At 42.3% G+C, this 27,888-nt stretch overlaps 2 protein-coding genes across 2 annotated transcripts in view; one reads left to right on the plus strand and one right to left on the minus strand.

Moving 5' to 3' along the window:
- Positions 1-7,071, plus strand: part of WWTR1 (WW domain containing transcription regulator 1) — a 124,179-nt gene extending 117,108 nt beyond the window's left edge. Inside the window, exons 5-6 of the mRNA XM_030575794.1 lie at positions 245-357; positions 3,384-7,071. Of these exons, the coding sequence (XP_030431654.1) occupies positions 245-357; positions 3,384-3,568 (298 nt within the window). The 3' untranslated portion in view covers positions 3,569-7,071. The remainder of the gene's footprint in view (positions 1-244; positions 358-3,383) is intronic.
- An 11,078-nt stretch (positions 7,072-18,149) lies between these two features.
- On the minus strand, positions 18,150-27,872 carry TM4SF4 (transmembrane 4 L six family member 4). The gene is made up of 5 exons (XM_030575630.1): positions 27,590-27,872; positions 27,214-27,303; positions 24,059-24,192; positions 19,275-19,464; positions 18,150-18,566 (listed from the first exon to the last, which is right to left on the minus strand). The coding sequence occupies exons 1-5, from the start codon at positions 27,761-27,763 to the stop codon at positions 18,549-18,551; spliced, it is 606 nt and encodes a 201-aa protein (XP_030431490.1). The 5' UTR covers positions 27,764-27,872; the 3' UTR covers positions 18,150-18,548.
- Between the last annotated feature and the right edge of the window lie 16 nt (positions 27,873-27,888).

Consider the following 27,888-nt stretch of genomic DNA (forward strand, 5'->3'; position numbering starts at 1 on the left):
AATCCTATGCACTGCTCTGAAAATTTCTGCCTGGCAGTTTCTAAGATAGCTGAAAATGTTACATAGGTTGGGCCTGGTTCTATGTTATTGTGTACTAGTGCAAATGACCATACATGGTGCCCATCTAACAACTTATTTAAGTCCAGTGTTTGGACTATTGTTCTCCTTTTCTCAACCACCACCCTCAGGGATTATTTCTGACAAGAATATCTTTACTGAGGCTTTTTCATGTTTCAATTCATAGTGGGCCATACCATTCCAGGGAACAGAGCACAGACAGTGGCCTAGGCTTAGGATGCTACAGTATACCAACAACACCTGAAGATTTCCTCAGCAATGTAGATGAGATGGACACAGGTAGGAACAAGGAATATACTTATTTTGCTTAAAATTTCATAAATTTTGTTTATAACCAAATTTCTAATTGTGTGAAGTGAGTAATAATCTCTCATCTTTCCACATATAGGAATAGATAGGCCATGGGGCCCCCTCCTGCAGGGTGCTGAGTGCCTTTGCTCACATTTATGCCAGCATTTGTTAAAGGTGCTCAGCACTTCACAGGATGGGGCCTATGAAGAGTATTGTCTCTACTGGAACCCTTAAGTTATAATGCTTGAAAGCCTCCTCCTATTGAAATTAGAGATGTAAAAGATTAACCGGTTAACTGGTTAACCAATAAGCATCAGTCTTATCGGTTTGGTTAGTGGTTAATGATTAAACTCCGCTGCGGGCAGGCTTCCAGGACTCTGCTGCCGCCTTGCGGGTGGCAGCCTGGAGGGATTCTGGGTGCACAGCCAGCAGCAGAGTCCCAGGTTTGGGGCTGGCAGCCGGGACCTGTGTGCAGGGGCCGGCAATGTGGCCCCATGTAAAACGTGGGTGTGCTGCAGCACCCCCCGCACCACTAGTTCCCCGGTTAAATGTCTAACCGTGTAACCAATAAAATTTTAATAGGTTACATGGTTACTTTTTTTAACCGCTATTTACATCCCTAATTGAAATAAATAGACCTTCTGCAGCTGACTTCACTGGGGCTTTGATTTTGTCCAGTACTAATATATAAGGTTAAGATTTTTTCACGGATATTTTTAGTAAAAGTCATGGGCAATAAAGAAAAATTCACAGAAGCCTGTGACCTGTCGCTGACTTTTACTAAAAATATCCATCACAAAATGAGGAGCTGCTGGGGAGCTTCAGGGGCCTGGCTGGGAGCTCCAGGGGCCCCCACCACCCGTGGGGGCTGAGAGCTCCAGGGAAACCCCCCTCCGCAGCTCTGAGCTATGAGGTCCCCCGCTGCCAGTAGCCGGCAGCTGTGGGGTCCCCCCTTGACCATGGTTGCTGGGGAGCCTTCCGGCACCCCCAACCTGAGGAACTGCGGGGTCCTCCCAGTTGCCTGTGTGTCCCACCACTTGTGACAGCTGGCAGCTGCTGGGTACTCCTCCTGCCTTGGGTGGCAGCGGTACCCTGTGGCTCCTGGCTGCCCCGGGCGGCAGTGGTACACTGCAGCTCCCAGCCTCCTGCGGGATAAAGTCACAGAGGTCTTTGGAAGTCATAGATTCTGTGACTTCCGCTATCTCTGTGATAAAATCGTAGCCTAACTAATAAAAAGATGCTTTAAGATATAGTCAGAGCGTGCACTACCAATTGAGAGCCCAGTCCTGCATTCCTTGTCCTCCCAATACTCTGAGATATGCAAGGAATGATGGATTGGATGCTAAGGGTGAGAGTTTAAAATTGTCAACCAGATCTCCTAGGTGGCTTTGAAAGGCCTCAATCTAAATGTACGTAGGACTGTTGAAAAGTTAATATAACATAGTACAGTGCTGCCCTTCTACAGTACTTAGCACAATGGGCCCTAATCCATGAGTGAGGCCTGTGAGTGCTATCACAATATAAATAACTTCCAGCAAGCATATACCACTCAACTGCTGGCAGTGGAATCTGATAGAGTAAAACTCTATTTATAGTGAAGAATAAAACCTGCTTATTGTTTCCCTGGTCATGCAAATAAACAATTGTAGTTGTTGTTAGAGTGAATTCTGCTTATAGTTTTTCTGTTAACAGTATTAGTGGCTTCAGGATTCCACTTTATTACTGGTATGGTTAGCTGCAGGGCTGCTATTCGTATATGGATGAGATTCACAATGTGGCTCCTAATATTCTGACTCCAGATACAAACAGCTCCCAATTCAAGCTCCCAGATTGGCATCTTTGTGGGGCAACTGTCCCCCTTCTCAGCTTTCTTGATCTACATCAATCACTGATTTCAGTGGGAATTTGGGGCATGCAAGGAATGTGTAGGGCCAAGTTCTTCAGTGGCAACTTGAAAAAGGGAGCACAATAAGGGGCCCTGTTTTTCATCTGTCAGTATGGAGAGTTGTGTGTGAAATCCCCCTGACAGAAAATTGAAGATATAGCCCAAAAGCGAGCCAGTGAGTTTTGGAAGGATTTCCTAGGTTTGATTTGGGATATAGGATCAGATTCTTCCTTTATTTATTTGGCCTAATACTTGACATCACTAAGTCAGTGGAATTCTTCAGGGAATAAAGTACTACCCACATGAGTAAGCATGGCAGAATCTAATCCTAGGTGAATTGGTTTTAGCTCTTCCACATCTCTGTGTTGTCTAGTTCTGTGGGAATTCATTGCATCATGAGAACAGTCTCCTAAGAAGAGCAATTGCATTGGGATTTCCTTTCCAAACGTGTCCAGTTCATTTAGATATTGATTTTTTGGATATTACTATCTTCACGTTGTTTAAAAGATGAAAGTAAATGATTAGTAAACACACCAGTTCTTTTCAGCTACTGAAATAAGTCAGTGAAGTCAATGGGACTCAAGACTCCCTTTGGAATCAGTGTGAATTCTGGGTGTGCAGTGAGTACACAGTCATGCCCTTAATTATTTTACTGTTCATTATTGTTAATTGAGCTCAAAAAATAGAGTAATAACATTGCAAAGGAAAGTTCCTGTAAAGCAGTCATTTGCCTTAGTTTGAACTATGGGCTAAGGATGAAATTGACTCCTGTGCAGACAGCCAGAGTACAGTGCTCAAGTGGGATTTGACTCCATTAGCCCTCTGCACAGGGATGAATTTCACTGTACTGCTTAAGTGAGGGGACAGAGGCTGCTTATTCAAATACTGTTCAAAAGAACTTTTTTGTGCTTTTGGCAGCACAACAAAAGAGAAATCCTTCTTTGGATATGCTTTTCTGGAAGCAAAGGAGGCTTGACAGTAGAGTTTATAGAAGATACTTGTAATGTGGTGATTGTGGGAGGCGTGGGGGAGGAGGAGGAAGTGTCGCTACAATTTTCAGCGTGTGCATTGTTTTAGAATCATTTTTAGAAGGGAGCCAGCATCTCTACGATTCTCCTTTCTTTTACAGGCGAAACTGTGGCGCAGACTCCCATGAATGTAAGTTCGCAACAGACACGTTTCCCTGATTTCCTCGACTGTCTTCCAGGAACAAATGTAGACCTTGGGACTTTAGAGTCTGAAGACCTGATCCCTATCCTCAATGATGTGGAGTCTGTACTCAACAAGAGTGAGCCGTTCCTCACTTGGCTGTAATTAATAATCACTCAATGCTGATTCAGCCCTTACTACTAGCCAACATTTCCTTTCCCTCTTGAAATAGAGGTAGAGTATCTGAAAATCTTCAGATATACACTTGCTGCCTTAATGACTTGCTATATCACCTTTATGGTCAATTTAACCTGTGCCTGAATTTGATTGACAGTAATTTAAATATAAAATATATATTTCTTTCTGTTTTTCAAGAACTGCATCTACACATCTGTAACCTGTGTTTCCTTTACAGATCATGTAGAAGTGTTTCTTTCTGGGGGGATGGGAATCACAGATGGGCAGAGTATGGGATAGAGATTTGTGTCCATGATTAAACTCATGGGCTCTCTCTCAGTTAAAATTACGACTCTTAATGAACCAAAAAAGCTGACCACACATAGGCAGCTTGGTTCAAAAAAACCTGCACAGAATCAGACCACAAGTGCAGTTTTATAATTATATTTATGACAATAGTACCAAATGCTTTTTTATCTATTTAACTTGAGCTTTGAGCTTTAAAATCATTATATTATTAGTAAGATTATGCAGTATGGAATACAGAATAATTCTGATTCCAGAGCAACTATGATAATCCTTATTATACATTTGCAAAGGCACAAACCGTACTATTGCAGTTTATTTTTCAGTATATTACTGTATAGCTTCCAGATAAATACTTCCAATTTGAAAGTAGCTGAGTGGTTCAGTAACAGTTTTACACTACAATAATATTGTAAAATAACCAGATTGGTACTAACTACCGCCTTAAAAAAATCATAAAGATATGTCATTTTAAAAAAATGCCTCTTAGATTTTGATGTTTATTTTATTAAGCACTAGAATTTTATCACTAAATACATGAACACATTTTTTAAAATAAATCTGTGGCAACTCTATTTTTGACATCTGCAAAAATGTACTTAAAAATCAGGACAGAAAAGAGTGGCACAACTTGACAATACCATAAGCAATTTAAAAAAAAAAAAAGCCTTGTTCTTCCTGTTTTCAGTAATAGTGTTTTTTTAACTGACAATATCAATGAAACCGTACAGGTCACTGAATACTTGTGAACAGATGGTCACTTTATCAGATCAGTGATAACCAGGCAGGTGCTTGTATGTCTGGTAAAGTTGCTAAAATCCTAATCCTTGTTGCTTGCTAGAGTTGGTATACAAGACACATGGCATACTATCCTGTATATTCATATCTACTGTATATCCTATAAAGGTTTCTTTTTCACATGTTTGGGGCTGAGAAAGCATCAAGGACACAAAGCATGCAAAGTTTCCCTGAAATGCAAATGAAGTCCTGAAATTCTTAAGTATTTTGAATTTATTATTTATAATCTATGAATTTAAGCTTTTTATTTTGAAAAAAATGTATCTTATGAAAGGCATTAATACAAGTCTCTGAGCTTGATCCAGTTTATATGGGGAAAGCAAGGGATGTAGCACTCAGTGTAAATGTCTGTTTGTCAGGTCTAATCCATAAGATCCTATCTATGCACCAGAATATTGGACACTAAAGAATTTTTTTATCTTGTTGGGAAAGAGGCAGGTGAAAGGGTTAGAGATGAAGTGGCAGAAATATAGACTAGATTGGAAAGGTGAATGATTATGTAACAGAAAATAATAACAGTACCTGAGAGGGAAGGATGGCTGCAGATAGGGACACACATGTAAGAAGAACTAGCCATGTTCACTTAAACAATACCATACCATGAACCCAGTACAAGAAACTTCCTTGTGAGAGAAGAGCTGCTTGGTTGTATGTTACCACAGTGGCATGGAAGCTGTCTTGTCTTTTAAGCAGGAGAGGGGAGAGACCTACCCAATGAAGTTCTATTATACAGAGAAGACTAGTTCTTTATATATATATTTTTTAATATAACACAGGATGAGGAGGCAGAGTTGCATCTGCACAGAATATTGCTGAATGGACATTGTTTTAGTTTCCCCCTCCCCCGCACTTATGTTAGAACTAAGTGTTCAGATATTGGAAATTATCTTTCTGAACAAACAAGGGACCGAGGGGGCTGAACGTTGTTACTGTAGTATCATGAATCATGTTTCAGATTATAAACTTAAATGAAAATCAGATGATCCTATGGTTTTGTTCTTTTAGTTACACAAATGGCTTTATATAGTCAGAGAATTTGGGATTTATAGTATCTTATTTTGACAAAACTTTTTAAGCCAAGTCCTCAGCTGCTGTATGATCAGTTAAGCTCCATTGAAGTCACTGGCTTAATAGTACAATTTAATCCAAGGGATCGAACCCAGTCAATCTTATAATTAAAGTTTAGAAAAGTTAGTGTAAGCATTTACTAGTAAGTCAATGTTTTTATTTTTTTTTTGTCATAACAAACAAAGATCCACAGAGCAGAATTCTAAAGCTGGTGCCTGCTTCTCCACATGTATACTGGTGTAGGTCGGGAGGGGTGAGTGAAGAGAATAAGGCCCAGAAACATTATATTTTGTAATTGTTTTCATGTTCCTGTGATAATAAAACAGCAGCAGAGTTGAATGGAAAGGTGCTATGTAAACCATTATTGCTACTGTAAAGCAACTGCCCGTAAGTTAGGTCAAACCTTTTTTCATTCTGAACCAAATGATGGTGAAGATAAAAGTAATTTTTTACACCATAACGTGTTCTTTTTTCTACAGAGTATGTGCTGGATCTAGGGTGACCAGATGTCCCGATATTATAAGGATAGTCCCGATTTTTGGGTCTTTTTCTCATACAGGCTCCTATTACCCCCCACCCCCTGTCCCTATTTTTTACACTTTCTGTCTGGTCGTCCTAGCTGGATCACATGCACAAACACTCTCCCCCACCCCCATACTATCCTATTTGTTGTGAAGTCCTCCTTTCCAGGAGTTTTCTGACTTTAAAAACAGGCTGTGACAGAAGTATAAGTATTCAAAAAGCATATGTATTTGTAATTCTATTGAAACAATTTAATTTTTTACAATATTTCACTATTATTTCAATTTGTGAAATTACATTTATTTTACTGAATTCACACTGTCTACTTGTCTCAATACAGTAAATATGCTAGTGGGACAGTTGTACTATTGACCATCACTGAGCCTGACATACATAAATGTTGAGGCTATGGAGTAATAGGATGTTAATTACAACTTGTATTCTGATAACACTATTAGAATGTAACTTTTGGGGGAGGGTGGGTTGACTATGAAAACAAATTCTGGGGTGTTTTGGGGGGTGGGGAGAGTTTAAAATGTCTTTTGAATATGGGAAAATGGGTGATGAAACAAACTGTTTCTTAATACACTGCATCCATGTATGTGCTAATACTTTAACTTGTTTATTTACTTTCTAATTTTATGTTATGATGTGTGAGCAGTTGTTTTTAATTTAGGTTATTTTGCATACAGAGGGTATGCATCAGAATCAATCAGATCAAACTATTGTACCCAGAGTTTGGTTCTGGTTTTTATTTCTTTGATCTTATACAAGAGAAAATAAAGAAATGAATTAAAGCTTTTGGCTGCATTTTTGTTCCATACCATTTTTTTTATTATTATTTTTCTGGAGGATTTTAGAACTTGCTGAGCATTGTATAACTCCACTTGGAATAAAGCAACGAAGCAGTTCTGTGGAAAGAAATTACCTTTGGCTTAAGTGGCCAACATTTAGCAAAAGAAACCTTAATATACAGAATTATAGTTCAGGTTATTAATAGCTATGAGTAGGTATTAGGTGATAGATATCCTGGGTACACCCACCCATGTCACATCCAACATGCATCCCAGAGGCATGCTACTCATTTGTCCCCACACCACCTCCTAGCTCAGCACTATTAGTGCATTCACTACAATGTCACTCAATGAATTTCATTTCCAGAGAGGACCACCACCTTAAGGTCTATGTACTACTTAAGCCCTCACAACACAGTATAAGTGGGGTATTTGCATGGGGCTGCCCCTCTGCCCAGGACGTGAATTTCACATTAACAGGATATTTTTCATCGTTTGCTGAAAACAAGTCAATGAGATTGTGTACACTCCAGGCCTACATTTGAAAATCTGGCCTTTAGCTAGTGTTGTCAAGACAAATACTGAAATTATCCTAAACGTATGCTTGTGAACTTAGACTTCCCCATGCTTCCAGGCCATATATCCTGCACTCTGATATGTGGGTGAAGTGCGTAACATCGTGTATCTTGTAAAATCAGTTACTGCGCTCATACAACTGTGTTGTGGCGTATGTTGCTCTCATACGATAGAGTCCATACCGGCAAGGCCGCCAACGGGCTGTGGGGGGCGGTAGGGGAAGGGGCAGCAACGTTAAAGCGCTGCCACAGCAAAGGACCGTTCTTAAAGTGCTGCCTTCATTAGCCATTAGTTAGATCCAATATTTAAAGATAAAATGAAGCCGTACCTTCCAATGATTACAGCTCAGCCAACATAATGAACTTGAAGATCTGTAATCTAATGGCTGATCAGTGAAGACAGAGGCAAAGTGCGAGGTCTGAATTCAGTGCTCATGAAAATGAAGCCTTTATAGCCTACTTGGCTTTAATCCTATTATGAACAAACAGTATAAAAATTTCCCCAGATTACCCTTGTGCTAATACATTACCTGCAAAACACTGCATTCTAATCCTGAGATTCTTGGTCAAAGACTACCTGTTTTGGAAAACTTGGGGGTTACTTTATGATGTGGTTAAACATTCACAAAAGAAACTACGAGTCTACCCCATTTGTGAATGAAATCAGGATTTGATCCCAGGGTGACTGGCTAATGCATTAACACATTGTGCCACCAACTATAATAGAAGTGCTGTTGGTGATTTGGACTTGTGATTTGAACACAGGCCTGTGAGCCAAGAGCTCCTGAGACTTAATCCAGATTCTCTCATTGGCAAATCACATGATGTTTTCCCTAATTAACAGCTGAGTAAACAATTTATCTTCCTTTCTATCTCACAGGGGTGTTGTGAGGTTTAAGTAACTATTTTGGAAAGGTGCTTTGATGGTGATAATTTAAAAAAAGTAGTTAGAACTTAACATATACATGCTGACCACAGGGTGAAGGAAAACAGAAGGATCCCCCAATTTGCTTGTTAGACTGGCTTTCTCAAATCCCTTAGCCTTTCTGAATCTCAGCCACATCTTTCTTCCTAAGGCTGTTCCTGAAACCCTGATTCTGTGCCCTTTGTCTACAGCAAATACTACGTATGTATTCTAATTCTACACCAGAGGAATGTAAAGTACTTCAAGGACTTACAAGCACTGTAGCCTGGTAAGCTGTTCACAAAGATGTCAAATAGGATAGGATCCATTTACTGTGACTTGCATTAATAAAAAAGAGGGGCCTTAATAATGCATTGCACAAGCAGTTATAAAATTATGACATCAAAGGTAGCTGGAAACAGCTGCCGCATCTGTCTGCTCCACTATGCTACTATGGAATGTGATATCATCCTTTACTCTAGCACCTGTTGATGTAAGTATCTTACACGTATCTTTCTTACACATTTCTTTTCATTAAAGGTTAACAGCTGTCTTGTGCCTCATAAGTCTTCTTGGGAACAAGGAATGTGTCTTATCTGTGATCTGTAAAGTGATGGGTAACTGCACAGTGCAAATGTTTAATGCCATTAATAATATAAATCTGAGTTGGACTAATGAATATCCAACATGAAACTGTAGATGGTATCTAAAAATAGCTAGTTCATCATGAGCAGAAGCTCCTAATGAACCCAATTGTGTGATAATTATGTGATGTAAGCTAATCTCCACCAGAGACTAAGACAAGACTCACACTTGCATTTCCTTTTGTAATCAGAGCTGCATTTGACCTTAGGGGGTCTCAAAGTCATGGGAAATGCATCAATCTTACAGGACACAGATAAGAAACAGGTGGCCCAGTTGACTGGATTTCCAAGGGAACATAGTATCCATGTTTCTTGGTGCCTAGTTCCAGTTCCTTATGGCATATGTCATAACTGGCAGTCCATTGGACTTCTGTGATGTGGTTCACCTCAAGTTACCTCTTAAGGGAATCACACCAATATTTCTAATGTAAATTCAGTAACAAGTGGGGGCTGATCAGTGAAGACAGAGGCAAAGTGCCAGGTAAAATTAAGGCAAGGAAGGGGATGGGCAGATTCTGGTTCAGACATGGTTAGAACTATGAAACAAGAATAAAATGCAAGGAGAAACAAAGATGTGAGGGGCAGAAAGAAAGAGTAGTGAGAGAACTGGAGGACATGGGAGCACAGAAGAACTGGAGAAGCAATGACAGCTTATACCCTAGAGCAGGGATTGGCAATCTTTGGCATGCGGCCTGTCAGGGAAATCCATTGGCAGGCAGGATGGTTTGTTTACCTGCAGCGTTTGCAGGTTCAGCCGATTGCAGTTCCCACAGTTCGCCGTTCCAGGCCAGTGGGAGCTGCGGGAAGCAGCTACCAGCACATCCCTCGGCCCATGTCACTTTCTGCAGCCCCCATTGGCCTGGAATGGCAAACCACGGCCAGTGGGAGCTGCGATTGGCTGAACCTGTGGACACTGCAGGTAAACCAACCGTCCCAGCCCACCAACGAATTTTCCTGGTGGGCCGCATGCCAAAGATTGCCGATCCCTGCCCTGGAGTCATTATACAGTGGCTGAAAGCATTTAAACACATATGAATGGCACAGTGCAGTGGGGCTGTAGAAACTCTGACAGCTAACAGTGGAACAAAACCATCACCATCACAGTTAACTGATGAGTCCCTGACATTTTATAGCTTGATGAATCATGATTCATCCTTTCAGGAAAAATTGGTTGCACTGTGGATCATTGTCTAGGATGCCGAAGGGAGGTGTTCGGAATTATTTAATGTGAAACATTTATTAAAAGGAAAATGCACAAATATATTTAATAGATTATGGTTTGGTCTCTGAGTTTCATTGACTCTGTAATGGAATACTAAACTCTATTATTCTGTTCCACCAGTAGGTGGTAATGTATGTAAAATGTCCTGTTTAAAGGAACCTCAGCTGTACCTGGGAGAGCATTAAAAGATCTTATGATGAATACGTCTGGTGTGTAAAAGCAAGCTCTGTAGCCAGTCTGGTGCAGAAGTACATAACAGGCTCTGCCTGCCTCAGAGTGACTACAGGACTGGTGACTTAAGTCTAACTTCAAGCTCAGTCTTAAGAGGCTGGTACAATGGGATGGTCAAATGTTGTATCTCTCCATTTGTATTTAGTACTCCAGGTGCACCAAGTTGAATACAATAATCAGCATAATGTCATTTATCAGACGATCTATACATCACTTTATTGGTGAGTCTTTTCAGAAGTTTTGTTACTGAAGTTTGGAGGGAACAATTAGCCAACGAAAGATGCTTGTATTTCCTTTAAAATGGCCATGTTAGCCCAAAGCCAATAGCATCAGTCTCCAATCATTCACATCTCTTAGATCAGGCTAATGTTCTTATTTTACAGTGCCTTAATTCCTGAGAATCTAGTGTGGCATTAGTTCCCATTCATGGCTTCTTCCCTGCTCAGGGAGGGATGTAGGTTGCAGTGGGGAAACCAATGGCAACATAGTTGAGATGTGTTGCCAGAAAGCTGCAGGAGCTAAGACCGAGCTTGTCTGCTTGAGAGCTATGTGGATGGACCCTCTATTCACACAACATGGGCACAAGCCCCTTGCCCTGAATGGAGAAGGGGCTTGTGTCCAGCAGCATGTGATATTACTTGTAACTGCATTATCACTGCAAAAGGACTTTTGCAAAAGAAATGACACTTAAAGGGTATGTTACGCTTGCAGGGGCAGCTCCAGGCACCAGCACGCCAAGCATGTGCCTGGGGTGGCAAGCCACGAGGGGCGCTCTGCCGGTCACCACAAGGACTGCAGGCAGGCTGCCTTCGGCGGCATGCCTGCAGAAGGTCCACTGGTCCCGCGGCTTTGGCGGACCTCCCGCAGGTGTGCCACCGAATCCACAGGAGCTGGGACCTCCTGCAGGCAAGCCACCGAAGGCAGCCTGCCTGCCGTGCTTGGGGCGGCAAAATACCTAGAGCCGCCCCTGTATGCTTGTAAAGTCTCATGGCCTGACAGCCATGCCCTAAGGCACACCTGTGACCAACAAGCAAATGTGCATCATAGCCATCTCCATGAATAAAAGTGTGATATAACAAAATGTGGGGTAAAGACGAAGTCCCAGGATGACTCACTCGCTGACAAGTTTCCATGGAAGTGTTTTCTGGCAGCACTAAAGGGTTAAAAAAACAAACCAAAAACTACACCCCAGCCCTTTTAGTGGGATATGTGGCAAGAATTGCTGTGATCCAGCTAGTAAACCCAAAGACACCCAATAATTATTCACACTCACTGATCACAACAGCCTGAATAAACGTTTTAAAATCCATTTTTTGTCAGCAGACGAACAAAGAAGAAAAGGCCCCTAGTGAGTGAAGCACCACCTATGAGAGACAAAGGCTCCCTAGTAAGTGTCACTTCCCTAGTGTCTCATTTCTTATGGCCACACTCAGCCCTTACAGGCCATTCCTTGCAGCGCTGACTTGCCCCGCTGCACTTTCACGTATACTACACTTTCAATTCTCTTTCTTCCTTTCCTGGCAGAAAGTTACCAAGCTAAACATAGCAGCAGAACAATCCTCAGGTTAAAAGTGCTACTGACACATGCCCTAGGCTTTCATCTGAGCGTTGGGGAGTGGATGCAGTGGTGTTAGAGACATGCTGGTCCATAGAATGCGACATCTTGTCTAGCACCCACTGGTCAAACATAGCTGGAAAAAATTACCTGGTGCCCTCTGGTGACAGCTCAGCTCTGGAAATGAAACTGAGACAAAGATTTGCATATGCAAATAGCATAGGAGTAAACTGAAAAGTACTGATTTGGGGCCTTTCCGGGTACTTCCTTAAGGAGCATTTTCATATGTGTTTGTCAGCGGTGAGTGGGAGAGCAAGGTTTTGATAGCACTGGGTGGGTAGGGCTAGTGGGTGGAAAAGGTGCCTTTTTCTTTTTTACACATACCCCAGTTTTGCAGCCTTCCCCCATCTTTGTTCAAAGAAGCAGTTCATGGCTGCTTGACTTTAGCCTTTCTTCCTGAGACAGAAATGCAGAACCACCACTAAAATCTCAGAACTTTCTTTCAGTGTGGCTGCACTGTGTAGGTGCCAGGGCTGCAAGTGGCACAGCTGTGAAAGAGACACTGACTAGAACTACAGAGGAACAGAGTGCTTGGGCCGGACTGAAGTTTACTGTGATTAGCCTAGTTTTCTTGTCATGAAATTTGAAAATCTGGGAAACCCCGCAGACAAATCTGGGAAAGCCCGCAAAGAAACTCAGATGTGGTTATGCTGTGTGAGCATTATGCACAATTCTAATCATCACACTTAAAAGAATTCTTTTTTAAAAAGCTTGAGAAGAAACAGCAAAAAGCTTTTATTGTTGATGCTAAAATAAAGATGAACTTTGAGGCCCTGCTAGGAAAGATTGCAATTGAAATGCAGGATTCACAGGAATGTCTTCAAAGTTTCTCTAGGCATGTTCTCTGGGGCAATAAGCATTACCCGTAAGGATTCTCAAGGGAAAAGTGGGACTAACAGTTGCACAGGGGCAAAGCATTTCCATGGAATCCCTTGCAGGGTTGTCATGTGTGACATAGTTTTCTTGGTGTGGCCTACAGTGGAGCAGCTGATGAAAAGCAAGCACAGAAGGCCAGCAAGTGGGACTATTAAATTGCCATCTGGGGAGGACAAAATGTTGAGCCTTTCCCACTCCTAAACGGATGAGGCTTTCCATAGATCACAATCTTTGGAGATGACTCATCAAGAAACAGTTTTATAACAGGTCTGGCATGAGAAGATATAGGAGCAATATGTCCTAACATGGAATTAAAGCAGAAATATTCTTCAAGACTCAGCTGAAAGACCTTGTTGAGGAAACACACACGTAAGATTTCTGCCAAAGAAACTTGATTAATGTTCCTGAATTAACAAACTTGCTTCTCAAAACAAGGTTAGACACTAATTATCAGTCTCCCAGCACGGCTGGGGGAGGCAGGGCATGTTTACCTATATTCTATAATATTCTATACACAGGAGCCTGGTTCTGTTCTTAGTTACATGGAACTCCCATCGAAGTCCTGTTGAGCTGCTCTCATAGAAGCGAAGACAAAATTGGTTCCTATGTGGATTTACATACGCACTTCATTATTGCAGTGCTGGGGCAAAGTCGGATCCCAGGCTTCCAGCTACATTAATATTGCTATTATATTGATAAAGAAAAAAATGGGAGGTGAAAAAAATAGTCACTGTCTTCAATTTGAAGAGCAGAATAACTTTTCCTCATATTCTGTCACACAAATTGCTGACTCCATCTTTCCTTCCCTTCTCCCCCCCACCCCAAAAAACAAATCAGCTCACCTTGTGATGTACCAGCCCGTACCGGCTCACTTTCACCCCGGCTGATAGGCATTCTAAGGCCTCAGGGCCACAGAACCTCCTCCTTTCCATCACATGTCTTCGATGGAAGCCTGGTGGCTGTTGGTTCTCTCTCCTTTCCTGGTGTTTTTAAGGTCAATGGGCAACTTCTCCTATCAGAGATTTTTTGTGGGGATTGATAGGAAAGGCACCAGGTCCCTGGGGAAGAGATAGGCGGCACTGGAACACTGTGCCTTTCCACCGCTAGTCCAATATTGCAATGTTCCTTTAAAATAAAGATCTTATCTCCTAAAGAACTTTGTTCATAGCAGGGTTACATTATCTTATTTGTGAGTTTTACCTCTGGCAATTGGATCTCTGTTACAGTAGTTGTTAAAACCATTATTGTGCAGTACCATTTAGCTTTCTATGGTAAGTTATTGCCCCCAATGTCTCCTCCGTCACAATTCTTTAGGCCTTCATTTTGTTCACTATCATTTTGGCCCAGGAAAGAACTCCAGTAGATGAGCTCTCTCACAGAGTTCATGACCAACTGGTATAAATATGCAGGCCAGAATCAGTCTGGAGATAACGAGGTTAGTTCAATCAGGGAGGATGAGGCCCTCTTCTAGCAGTTGAGGTTTGAACACCAAGGGAGGAGAAACTGCTTTTGTAGTTGGCTAGCCATTCACAGTCTTTGTTTAATCTTGAGCTAATGGTGTCAAATTTGCAGATGAACTGAAGCTCAGCAGTTTCTCTTTGAAGTCTGATCCTGAAGTTTTTTTGCTATAGGATGACTACCTTAAGATCTGCTGTTGTATGGACAGGACAGTTGAAGTGTTCTCCTACAGGTTTTTGTATATTGTCATTCCTAATATCTGACTTGTGTTCATTTATCCTTTTATGTAGGGACTGTCCAGTCAGTAGTGTAGCTAGCGGGGTGCAGGAAAAGCAGCCACTTCCCCTCTGCACATTTTCCAAAAGTGGCACCTTCTGGGCCAGCACTGGGGACAGCATGGCCGGAGGAGCCCTGGGGGCGGGGGCGTGGCAGGTGCAGCCGGAGGAGCGAGGGGGGTCGGCTCCTCGGCCATTGAGCCCCACACTCAGTGTGGCCCCAATGTCGCTGCAGCCACCTGCTGCGGCGGCTCAGAGCTCAGCGTCAGCAGTGGCATCTCCCAGCAGTGGCTTGCGGCCCAGTGAAATATTCTGCGGCCCCCGCATCCCATCGTGGAGGGTGCGGGGAGGTGAAAGGGCTCCTGTGCCTTTAAGGCCGCCTGGCTGGCGAGCCCTGCGTGGAGCGCACTGAGAGTTAGGAGTGGGGCGAGCTTGTGGAGCCGGGCTGGCGTTTATCCTGGACAGCAACGGGAGGGTCAGGGCCCAGCCCGGCCCAACCCAGCCCAGCAGCGCCATGGAACAAGGCTTGGCCAGCGACTCATGAGCTGGAGCCAGGATCCACCCGCGGCGCGGGGCCAGGATCATCCGGGGACAGGCAGCGGTGCAGGATGGAAGGTGACTAGCAGGGGTCTGGTGCCTTGCACTGGGGGTTCTGGGCGAGGGGCTCTCCGGGGCTGGGCCCACAGGGCAGGGGCACAGGCCATGCTGTCTGGACGGGGGGCCCTGGTGCGACACAGGATCCTGGAGCCTGGGGCTGGAGGGACAGGACCCCACGGGTGGGGCCGGGTGGCGCAGCCCAACGGGGGACATCTGCAGAGCACGCTGAGCAGGAGAGACTCTCCTGGGACCGTGGGGAAATGGGGATATCTGCACCCCCAGGAAGTCCACAGGAGTCCTGATCCGGGCCCCGGGGTTAATCTGGGGGGAAAACAGGAGGAGTCAAGGGGGGACATAGCCAGAGGAGGAGCCGGGGAAGGTGCCTTTTTTACGTTTGCTCCCCCTACACTTAGAACCTGGCTATGCCACTGTGTCCAGTTTGGCCGATGTACATAGCAGAGGGGCATTGCTGGCACATGATGGCATGTATAACACTGGTGGATGTGCAGGTGAATGAACCAGTGATGTTGTAGCTGATCTGGTTAGGTCCTGTGATGGTGTTGGTGGTGTAGATATGTGGACAGAGCTGGCATCGAGGTTTGTTGAATGGATTGGTTCCTGAGTTAGAGTTGCTATGGTGCGGTGTGCCGTTGCTGGTGAGAATATGCTTAAAGTTGGTGGGTTGTCTGTGGGCGAGGACTGACCTGCCTCCCAAGGTCTGTGAAAGTGAGCACTCATTGTCCAGGATGGATTGTAGATCACTGATGATTGATTGGAGAGGTTTAAGCTGAGGACTGTAGATGATGGCCAGGGGAGTTCTGCTGGTTTCTTTCTTGGGCTTGTCTTGCAGCAGGAGGCTTCTGGGTACACGTCTGGCTCTGTTGATTTGTTTCCTTATTTCCTTGTGCAGGTGTCATAGTTTTGAGAATGCTTAGTGAAGATCTTGTAGCTGTTAGTTTCTGTCTGAGGGGTTGGAGCAAATGCAGTTGTACCTCAGTGCTTGGCTGTAGACGACGGATCGTGTGATGTGTCTGGGATGGAAGCTGGAAGCATGGAGGTAGGCATAGATGTTGGTGGGTTTTTGGTATAGGGTGCTGTTAACATGACCATCACTTATTTGTACTGTGGTGTCTAGGAAGTGGACCTTCCATGTAGATTGGTCCAGGCTGAGGTTTATGGTGGGGTGGAAGCTGTTGAAATCATGATGGAATTCTTCCAGAGTCTCCTTCCAATGGGTCCAGATGATGAAGATGTCATCAATGTAGTGTAGGTAGAGAAGGTACGTGAGTGGACGAGAGCTGAGGAAGCGTTGTTCCAGGTCAGCCATAAAAATGTTAGCATATTGTGGGGCCAAGCGGGTGCCTAAAGCAGTACCACTGGTCTGGAGGTATATATTGACACCGAATTTGAAATAATTGTGCGTGAGGATAAAGTTACAGAGCTCAACAACCAGTTGTGCTATACCAATATAAGTTTATAGTGTAGACCTGCCTCTGAAGAAGAATACTCATTAAAAGTAGCTGACAAGGTGGGATCTTTTCTTCTCCCATACCTTTGAGGAGAAAAAAGCAAAACCGTTTTCTTCTAATGAAATGAAATTATTGGTTATGCAGAGTATTATAATTCTGGCTTGGTTTCTTGATTTCAGTGGAAGTTCTGACTGAACAAGTACTACAGAATTTGGCCAATTGACTTCTATGGGAGTTGCATCTGAGAGCAGTGCTGGTCTCCTGTGACCAGCATGCAGAGTTGTCACTATCTTTATAGTTATCAATTTTGCCTTTTGCAAGTAGAAAAAAGAACTTGTCCTCGCAGTAAGTCTCCAGTCCCATGTGCTGACTTCATTAGTTGATAATCTGTCTACCATGCAATTAGAGATGTGACACCAGCATGGGTGTAGACGTATCCGAGCTAGCATTCATCTAGCTAGCTTGAATAACAGAAATGAATAGAAATAAAGCCAGGCAGTAGGGGCTGTACAAGCTTGCACTAGCAGGTGCTGCCACAGAGTCACTGCTATTGTTATTCAGCTAGCAAGATCAAAACTAGTTCAGGTGTGTCTGCGGTTACATCGCTGACTGAAGTGACTGGGAAGGGATAGCTCAGTGGTTTGAGCATTGGCCTGCTAAACCCAGGGTTGTGAGTGCAATCCTTGAGGGGGCCACTTATGGATCTGGAGCAAAAATCTTTTTGGGGATTGGTCCTGCTTTGAGCAGGGGATTGGACTAGATGTCCTCTTGAAGTCCCTTCCAACCTTCATAATCTATGATTCTAAGTAAGACAGATAGTGAGTAAGACAAATAGTTGGCATAAGCAAGATCATAATTAATTGCTGTGTATTTCCCTTTTTTGCTTAATTCCTGATATGAGTCAGGAATAACGTGAGGGCTTAGTAACAACACACTCATTCCTGCAGGATTGCATTCCACACTGGCCAGTGTGCTCATCGCTTTTACCCTTGTATTTATATGCACAATAATCATGTTGTGCAGGATTGATGCCATGCGTCAGTCACAGTCAACGAAAAGGAAAATCCCATTAGACTTCAAATGAAAATCATTAATAACACACAGTCTTTTTACAAAGAGCATTTTAATGATCTCAGGTCTGGAGCACAGAAATCTTTACTTTTCTATGTAGAAACAAATAAAACTTTATTCTAGAGTCCAAAAGAAAGTTATAGCTTTGTCACATTTTCATTTCATAAGTGTCAAAAAGAAACAGATACAATTAAATTACAACTGAACTTGTATTAGAAGCATTCATCAGTCCCCAGTCAGCGAGCTAACTCATAAGAGATGAACATCCACTCTGAAGAGGCTCTTTTCAGATGGAAGCTGGTTTACAAAAATAAATGTAAGTGGAATAGCTGAACAGCCACTTAATTCATTCTGGGACGTGGGATTTAAATGGCATGTGAAGGTCAGTCAGGGTTTCATAGCAATAGCATGAAATGCCCCTCATTCTAGACCTTCGTCCTCAGAGTGTGCGCAGAGGAACATGGCTCAGCAAGTAACATACAAAAGAAGTGCCTCTAAAGGGATTCTCCTCATATGAAGAGATTTCTGCAGGCTTTGTTCTCTTTAAATAGCTCCATTGCCCTAGAAGGATAAAAATACACAGATCACTTACATGGGTTAATATTCATGTGAGTTTTAATGGATTTTATTATTATTTTGCAAGCCTTGTGGGAATCTGTTAGATAAGCTCTGTAAACGTGTTGTTTCACATGTTATAATTTGTCAGAGACTCAGATTATGTTTTCAGCAAGTGCAAATGCTTTGGGGTTTTGAACTAGAATTATTCCAGAACAAATTATCCCAAGGCTATGTGGGGCTGGTTCAGCCCCTCTTGCAATTTAGAACAGATTCAGGGCTGGTCTAAGTTGCACCAACTGCAAAATCCACCTTAGAACTTTTGTGCTGGTAGAGCTCACTAGAGCGCAGTGGGCTTGGGCGTCACCATGCTTCTGACATGCCCTGTACCTCATGAGGGCTGGTAGGGGGTGATGCAGCTTTATGCCATTTAAGGATTCCCGTATGCCCAGGAAATCCCTCAGTGCCCACTTAGGGCAGTTTTAAGTCCCCTTTACGCCGCAAGAGCATTGCAAAGGGAACTTAGCAGCACTCAGAATCTGGCCCAGTATCTTTTAAATTTTCCACAGTATGTCACTTAAAACAACATTGAAATCCTTTCTCCATAACACACTTGGGAGTTTTGCAATTACATTAAGCTATTGCGTGGGGTAAGAATATTTACATGCATTTTTGATTAATGTAATCACATGAGGAAGACACAAATTTGCTTACCCCACAGCATCCACAACAGGTGCAGTCCCCACAGATTGTTCCAATGAGTCCATTGACAACCTGAATAGCACAAAGCACTACTTGAATTCCACTCATTATCAGCAACAAGGAGAAGAGGGTCAAATTCCAGGGAATTATGTTTTCAGGTGATTTGCACAAGGCCCACATGGTGGTGTTGCTTAGATAATTCCTGTGTAAAAAAGAAAAAAAGCATATGAGAAAGACAATAGAAGTCAATGTAAATCAGTAATGCAGTACTAGTGTTACTACTAGTTTGTTGTTATTGTAATCTGAAAAGTGAGTCACTATATTCCACTTGACTCTAAAATAATTTCCACATCACTATTAATGGTACTTTATATTTCTGCTTGTGGAATAATGAAAGAGTTTTGATTTCAAATAATTCCATTGCATTTATAAACATGGACATCAGCTCGCTGACTACAGCATGAACAAAGAGCAGGTAAGGAAAGAATAAACATGTTCTGAAGGCAATTATATACTTCATTTTATTTTCTCAGGAAAGTGCTGTCAAATAAGATGTACCAGAACTTCATATGAAGCTTGTTCATGCCAAGTATGTAGATGCAACATTTGTAGTTAAAACTTCTAGTGGTGAAATGGATGAACTATCGATAAAGGTGGGAGTACATCAGGGATCAGCACTGAACCCTTTCTTGCTTATCCTCATCCTGGATACCCTCAGAACAAACGCATAAATGAAGACACCTTGGTGCATGCTGTTCACTGTAGATATTGTTCTATGCAGTGAGTAGAAACATGGTCTAGATAATAAACAGGGAGATGTGTTGGAGAGATAAGAGATCAAAATAAGCAGAGAGAAAAAACAGAGTATATAGCTTGTAATTTCAGTAATGTGAGCACTGAAGAGTTATCCTTGAAACTGGCTGGGCAGACAATACAAAAAATGCAAAGTTTCAAGTGTCTGGGTTCCAGAATCCAGAAAAATGGGGAAATGGAGGCTGAAATTAGAGGTAGGATAATAAATGCCTGGCTCAGATGGAGAGAGATAAGTGGTGTAGTATTTGACAGGAAGATACCAGGAAGAGTAAAAGGGAAAGTCTAGTAAATGGTAGTCCATCCAGTTTGAGTGTATGGTGGTGAGTGCTGGACAAAGAAGAAACTTGAGCAAATGATCTGTTCTACAGAACTGCAAATGTTGAGATGGCTGAGTGGTGTAAGCCAGAAAAAAACAAGTGAGGAATATGTAAGTTAGAGACAAAGTCAAAGTAACACCCATAGATGAAAAAATGAGGGGATGCAGGCTCAGATGGCTTGGGTCATGTAAAGCACGGTCCTGACAACAATGTGGGTAAGAGGGCCCAACAGATCAAGACTGAATGAAAAAGACAGAGACACTGACCCAAGAAGTGGTGGGATATCATAAAAGAAGACATATTAGCATGTGGTGTGATTAAGGATATGGCATCAAACAGAGCACTTTGCAGAGAGATGATTTGTAGGGTGGCCTCCACCTAATGGGATTAAAGCAAGGAAGAGATGAGAAGGGCCATCAAATAAGATCCATGCCAAAGATCTGCCTGTTCAGTGATCACCCAAAGTGGTATCCTTCTTTCTTCAAAAGTCATGTGTTTTTTCTTACTACACAGTTCTAGTTATGCAGTTGTATAGGGCAACCCTGACATCTAGTGGTAAATTCAGTACATCTATATATGCATATGTGTATCATAGATAAGGTTAAGATTCTATCATGGGTATTTTTAGTAAAAGTCAGGGACAAGTCGCAAGTGTGACACCCTGGCACCTCCTTATTCACCACTGTTATATAATTAGGATATGTTTTGTACAAAGTATGTCTCGTGAGGTATCATTCTAAAAGTCTTGATCTGCTAGACATTAATATCTCATTGGATTGTATGGGCTGTTATCATAGGTGAAGTTATGAAGTTTGATGATGTATGTGTTACTGAAACATGTTGTGAGGTTGAAAACACCCACAAGCAGCTTTTCAGGTACAACAGTAAAAAGGCCAATGGTTTATTGAGGAAATGCACATAAACACAAGGGTTACCCCAGAGACTGTGTACCATAGAAACCTCTCAGAGATAGCACTGCACAATGGGAACTGTTTGACCCAGGTCACAGCAAAAGAGTTTTCCAGCAAGTGGGAAGAAGATATAAATGAGGGAAATGACATCATGATGGTACCTCACTCTCCCTACACAACACACCTGGAAACACCTGAGGAACAAAGACTGAACTGGGATAGTATGTGCGGCTGTGTATGTAAAGCTGGGAAACGCAAGCTGCAAAGCTAATGTAGCTTGTGCCTTAAGAATCTGCCAGCCTTTTTATCACTCAGGGTGAGAATTTGCTAATTCATATCCTACCTATCTAATATGTTAAGCTCAGTTTGTGTTTTTGTTTATTTACTAGGTAATCTGCTTTGATCTGTTTGCTATCACTTATACTCACTTAAAATCTATCTTTTTGTAGTTAAACTTGTTTTATATTTTAATCTAAATCACTGTGCATTTGACTAAGGTGTCGGGGGAAAATCTCAGCTTGGTTACAAGTGTGCATGGTCCTCTTCACATTGAGGGAGAGGCAGACTGGATATTAAACCCATATACTGGCCAGATTTGACCAGGGCAGGAAGGTACAGCTCTGGGGCCCTAGGCTGGGAGGCTGGTGGTTAGAGAGCCTGATTGTAACTGCAGTTGGTGTGTCCCTACCTGGGTGAATGCTGGTGAAAGTGCAAGCTTGGAGGGCTTTGCAGCTTGTCACAGTGTGATAAGGAGCCCAGGCTGGTGGGTCAGAGGGCCCAGTGGAATCCCAGTTCCAGGTAGCACCCTGAGGGGAACCTGTCACAGTGAGCAATAAACAAAAATTCATGGAAGCTCACAAACTGTCCATAACTTTTACTAAAAATATCCTGGGATGGGGAGACAAACAGAGCATTGCCAGGGCTTACAGCTTCTCCAGCCTCGCTACTGCTCCTGTATCAGGGGCTGACTGCTGCTGCTCCAGCCTAGGAGGGGCTAATCTAGCCCCAACCACTGCTCCAGCGGACCAGAAACCATGGCAGTGGGCCACCAGTCAGCTGTTTGGTGACTCTGGGGCTGGCCAGCTATTCTGGCAGCTGCTGTTCCAGTGGGCCTGGGGCGGGCCACAATGGCCACTGCTTTGGTGGCACCAGGGCTGACCAAGCCTGCTGTTCTGGTGGCCATTGCTCTGTGGCCTGAGGCTGGCTACTGGCCAGCTGTTCTGGTGGGCACTGCTCCGGGGCTGGTTCCTGCTCTGGCAGCCCCAGGGCTGACAGCTGTTCCACAGTCCTGCCCTAGAAGAAGTCACAGAGGTCCCAGAAAATCACAGAATCTGTGACCTCCATGGCAGAATCGTATCATTAATCATAGGGTTACATTTAAGACACGGGGAGCAAATTCATCCTTAGTGTATATCGCTTGCTCTCATTTCATCGCAGGGATAGATTAGATAGATTTCAATGCTTTAAGCACCAAAGTCTGACCTTGGATTAGAGGATGCAACTCTCATTGACTTCAGTGCTACAAAATGTTAAATTACCTTCAATGGGAGTTGCAAACATGGAAACAATGGTAAATTTTCAGACCCAAATATTTTTCTTAATTGTTATGGTTTTACATTGTTATTAAAACAAAACAAAAAGGAAATTCTACTATAATGAGAAAACGGAAATAACATTTCTAACAAGCCAGCAAATGCTGACAAGTCACCTGTATTTCATCTCAGACCTAGATAACACAGCTGCACAAACATGTCCCTGGCTATTCTAAAAGCGAGTCCTGAGGCACAGTACAATGCGATAAGGATGGAATGGCAGACCTCATTGCCATTTTCTGGGCTTTGCCAGTTTCAATCAAAATGTGAAGGTTATATCAAAACACCGTTTGGGTGATTGTTTTTTTTAATATTGCCTCTGGATACTCCTAATGTTCTGTTAATTCAGAGAGTAACAGAATTAAGACCAGAAGAGATGTTTATGATGATCTAATCTGACCTCCTGCATAACACAGGCCCTAGATTTCATCCAGTGGTTCCTTCACCTCGACCAACACCCTTCAGCTGAACCAGAACACATCATTCAGAGAGAGCTCCAGCCTTGGTTCAAAGATTCCAGGTAACAGAGAATTTACCACATCCCTTGGCGATCTGTTCCAATGATTAACAGCCCTCACTGTTAAAAATGTGCATCTTATTTCCAGTTTGAACTTTGATGACTTAAATTCCTGCCAGGGAATTCAGGGATACGAACAAGTGACACATATGCATGATACCAAAGAAGTTTCAGCTGCATAGTGTGGACAACTCCCTCCAATTTTCATAACCCAAATAAAATTACATAAAGACTAACTCTTAAATGTTAACCTCGGTTTCAGATCTGAGATTCAAACTAAAAACACTCTTAATCATATGATTATAGTCTAGCCCCCTAAACTGCTTTAAAAATCTAAGGAATAAACTGACAAGTGGTAAATTTATCTTAACTGGGACTCTTTGAAATCTCTAGTTTCAGCTGGAGATGGTATTCTTATTCTAGAATACTGTGTAGCCACGTACTGTCACAGTACGCAGCAACACTTCATCCAACAGGCAGCCACATTGCAGTCTCAGTAATGTGATTGTGTGTGATTCTCTATTTACACAACAGAATTAAAGCTAGAAATGACATCACAAACTTCCTTATCGCAGTACCGCTTCAGTGAATGAATATATCACATCTTTTCTAGCTAACCCATGCATGATTCAGTGCAGTATCTTACCCATTCTCAAATGGATATTGCCATTTACTGTCATCGTTACACTTAGGGCCTCTATTTAAAGCAACTGCTGACACAATAAAGCAGTATCCAGCTCCCAGAAGTCCAACTGTGGCAAATATTATAGAAGTAAACATCTGATAGAGACAGAAAAAGATGAAGTTATTTTTGACCTCTTACAACAATTAAATGTATCCTGCTTAAGTGAATGTGTAGTATAGTCTCAAGCCTGACTTCTGAACAGTTAAGATAAATGCATTACGTAAGTAGACTCTAATGTACGTTGCATGTCTGCAGGCATTCCGCTTTGTGCTCCAATTCCCATTGGTCCTTAGAAGCTTAAACCAAGTCAGACTGGAATAATATTTGCATAGGAGACCTCAAAGGAACACCTTGATGCTACACGAAGTGGTAATGGTGATTCAGTATATAGCATTCTTCCCTCAATCAGTACTAACCCTGTCTGGTGTTCGGGGGCACTGTGCCACACTGAACGTTCTGTCAGATGAGATCATGGCCAAAATTGAAGCCCCAACTCTTTGTAAAGATGCCATAGCACATTTCGCAAGAGCAGAATTATTAATTTTGGTGTCCTGATCAAATTTTGGTCTGGTTAATTATAGTCTGCCTCTGTAAATTTCCCCTCCCTTTTCACATTCTCTACTTCCTATTGTGTATTTGTGCTCTTCATAACCAACGTCACAGCTGGCACTAATGCAGAGATGGCACTTTCAGTGAAGAGGCAAAGGACTGAGTGGACATGAGGTATGGACTACAATATTACACCAAAAGGTTAAGGACCTTTTGGACCTGAGTTGAAGGACGTAGGTGGGAATACTTCTACTACTCATGCTGCATCTATTCTGTGGCTAAATGAAAACTTTGTTTTCCAAGAATGTTATTCTGGCATTCTTCATGTCTATTTAAAAAAAAAAAATCACTGAGGAACCAAAGCCTTTGCTTGCACTTCGAAAACATTTTGTTACCTTCACATAATCAAATCTTTAAATCATTCCAAGACAATATAAATTCCATAACATAAGCCTTGTGTTCAAATTAACATGAAAGAACAAATTCTGTTCGCAGGTATACAATCCAGCTAAATTCAACTGAGTTGCTCAGGTGAAATGATGGTAGAATCTATCCATAAAGCATTAAATGTATTTAACAGTTCAAACTATGTGGTAGGTATAAAAGCTCTCCAACAGCTGAACTGATCTGGGATAATTAATTGTTGCGACAGAAAATTGGCAGCGAGATGCCGTGGGATGGAATGTGTGGCTTCTAAGCTCAATTAACCCCCTCCAGCGTTAATTTAGCAATAAAGAAGAAAGGTTTGACTTGGACCCTAAACCTACACTGGGATCCACTACTGCAGCCTGCTGCACCTATGCAGAGCCCTAGTTAAATCAACAGGACTTTGCACAGCCGTGAGGGGATTGTACTAGTGATTCTTGATGCAGAATCAGGGCCCTGGGGAGAAGATGAAAGAACAAGCAACATGTGAGAGATGTGTAGTCACATCACTTAATGCACTAGTGGAAAGTGTTCAGATCTGGAGTAATTGTTACTCTGGTGGAATTATTCTGGATTTACACCATGCTACTGAGATAAAAATCTGGCCCATTCTAGTCTACTGAGTATGAGAAGTGCATTCTTCTACAAGGATTCTGGATCAAATTCTCCAGCCCTCTAAATCTGCTATCCCTAAGTAGAGGTAGTTTCCACAAGCATACAGTAAATGGAGGCAGCTACACCGTCTCCTATGCTAGCTGCTCCACCCCTCCACTGTGTAAGATGGAGGAAGTGGCATTTGAAATTAGAAATGAGCCTAAGCCAAAAAGTTCAGCTCCACATTTGGCTCCAGAGCTAAAATTCCTCAATGTCTTCAGGGTGTTTGGATCCATAGTTTTAATTTAGCCCATTACAGAAAAAGTTTGAACTGGACTCTGCATCTCAGCTCCCCAAAATGTGGTGATGGTGCAGTGCAGGGATTTTCAGACGGGGGGAGGTGAAGGGGGCGTGTTTGGACCTGTCTGCATTTGAAACACACTTTTCCCCCACCTTAAAAGTCATAATACTTAAAAGTTTGGAGAACTATTACCAAACAAAATGCCGTCCTGCAGAGTGCTTCTGTATTGTGCCCTATAATTGGCACGGATACCGAGTCAAGTTTTAAACTTCAATTTGAGGTGCATAATTTATGCTGGATCTTATTTTGAAGCAACCACTCTATATGCCCCACATACTTCCTGTCAGCTGCCTTTCAACACGCTGAGAGACAAGGTGCGTGAGGTTATATTTGTTATTGGATCTAATCCTGTTGGTGAGAGAGGCAAGCTTTTGAGCTTACACTGAGCTCTTCTTCTCGTACTATTCTTCTTCTCTGAGACCTGAAGAAGAGCTCTGTGTAGCTCAGAAGCTTGTTTCTCACACCAACAGAATTTGGTCCAATAACAGATATAACCTCACCCATCTTGTCTTTCTAATATCGTGGGACCAACACGGCTACAGTAATACTGCTTTCAACGCACTGTTACTTTAACCTATTATTTTGCTATCATACATTCCATACCACCACCCTTTTCAACCCTTTGCTTAATATTGCTGGGTGGTGAGGGGCTTTCTTATGGTGTGCTGTGGATTTGCTAAAAGGAGGAGATAACTGTAAGATGGAAATGGCTATTATATTTTACAGAAGATCCACATTACATATTGTGTAGAGTCCACAGTAAAGCTATACAGTGACTGTAATGGAGAAAAAGACACCTGTCATAAAAGAAAAAAAAATAACTGTCTCCTCATCTGAGAAAAGCAAAATGTGGGTCTTTAGGAATTTTGTTTTATTTTTAACAAGCCATGTCAGGGTGACAGCTGTATTGCATTGGCATCCCAACAAGGCAGCATGATAAATGTGGTCTTGGTACTCTCAAGAGATCCTGGTACAACAACATCTTGGCACATCAGTAATCCTTGGTTTAGGGCACAAAAGGATACCAGGATTTTTCACTTTGTGCTATGGACAACAAACACATGCACTACATATTCACATTTTAGAACATCATAAATATATCTGGACAGACATGATATAAATGTCATTGTTTGTAACCATTTGGCTGTTTTGTTTTGTTTTGGCCACATCCTTCTTTTCCACTTACCGCAAACCTCTTTCCACAGCTTTCATTACCACAGCATCCACAACAATCGTTATTCTTAAGGCCCAAAAATACCAAGGCAGGAAAGATCATCTACCAACAATAAAAAATACAGTTCGATTAGGTTGGACCATTCTGAGTTAACTTTATGTTTTAATCTATTAGTCTGGTGTCTTATTTTTCTTATTACTAAATTGAATTTTTAATGACTAAATCAAAACAAGTTTTAAATTGCCTATTTACTTACTAAACAAAGTGCACAATCAAGAGTTATTTGCAATGTTGGTTGTACTATATTTGAAGTGCTGGGGGATTACAGTAAAACCCAACCTTTTACTTTAGAAAATAAAAGTGAAAATTTCACAATTTGTCTACTCACCAATACACCGGATCCCAACATCCCTCCAAAGTACCAAACTTCATCTGTGATGTGTTCATTATTGTTGATGACTTCTCCTCCGGGGAAAAACAGCAAAATATTAGCTAGAGTACATAGCACAGCCAGAGGAATGAGGGTGATTCCCAGGCACTTGGCACAACTACCGGAGCACATACTTTCTAAACAAAATTACAAACGGAACTAAAGAAAAATGAAACCCCCTTATTCTTGTCAGTGTTTTAAACAGGAGGGTCTCAGCATAATTTACAAAATCCAATTCTGTTTTGCCCTTGGGGAAT

Source organism: Gopherus evgoodei, chromosome 9 (assembly GCF_007399415.2).
Source record: "Gopherus evgoodei ecotype Sinaloan lineage chromosome 9, rGopEvg1_v1.p, whole genome shotgun sequence".
Lineage (NCBI taxonomy): Eukaryota > Metazoa > Chordata > Testudines > Testudinidae > Gopherus > Gopherus evgoodei.

Coding starts and splice junctions, on each gene's coding strand:
- TM4SF4 (XM_030575630.1), bottom strand. CDS start 27,763: ATGTGCTCCGGTAGTTGTGCCAAGTGCCTGGGAATCACCCTCATTCCT. Junction 27,304..27,589: donor TGTTGGGATCCGGTGTATTG/GTGAGTAGACAA, acceptor TATTGTTGGTAG/ATGATCTTTCCTGCCTTGGT. Junction 19,465..24,058: donor CAATATCCATTTGAGAATGG/GTAAGATACTGC, acceptor TTTTTTACACAG/GAATTATCTAAGCAACACCA.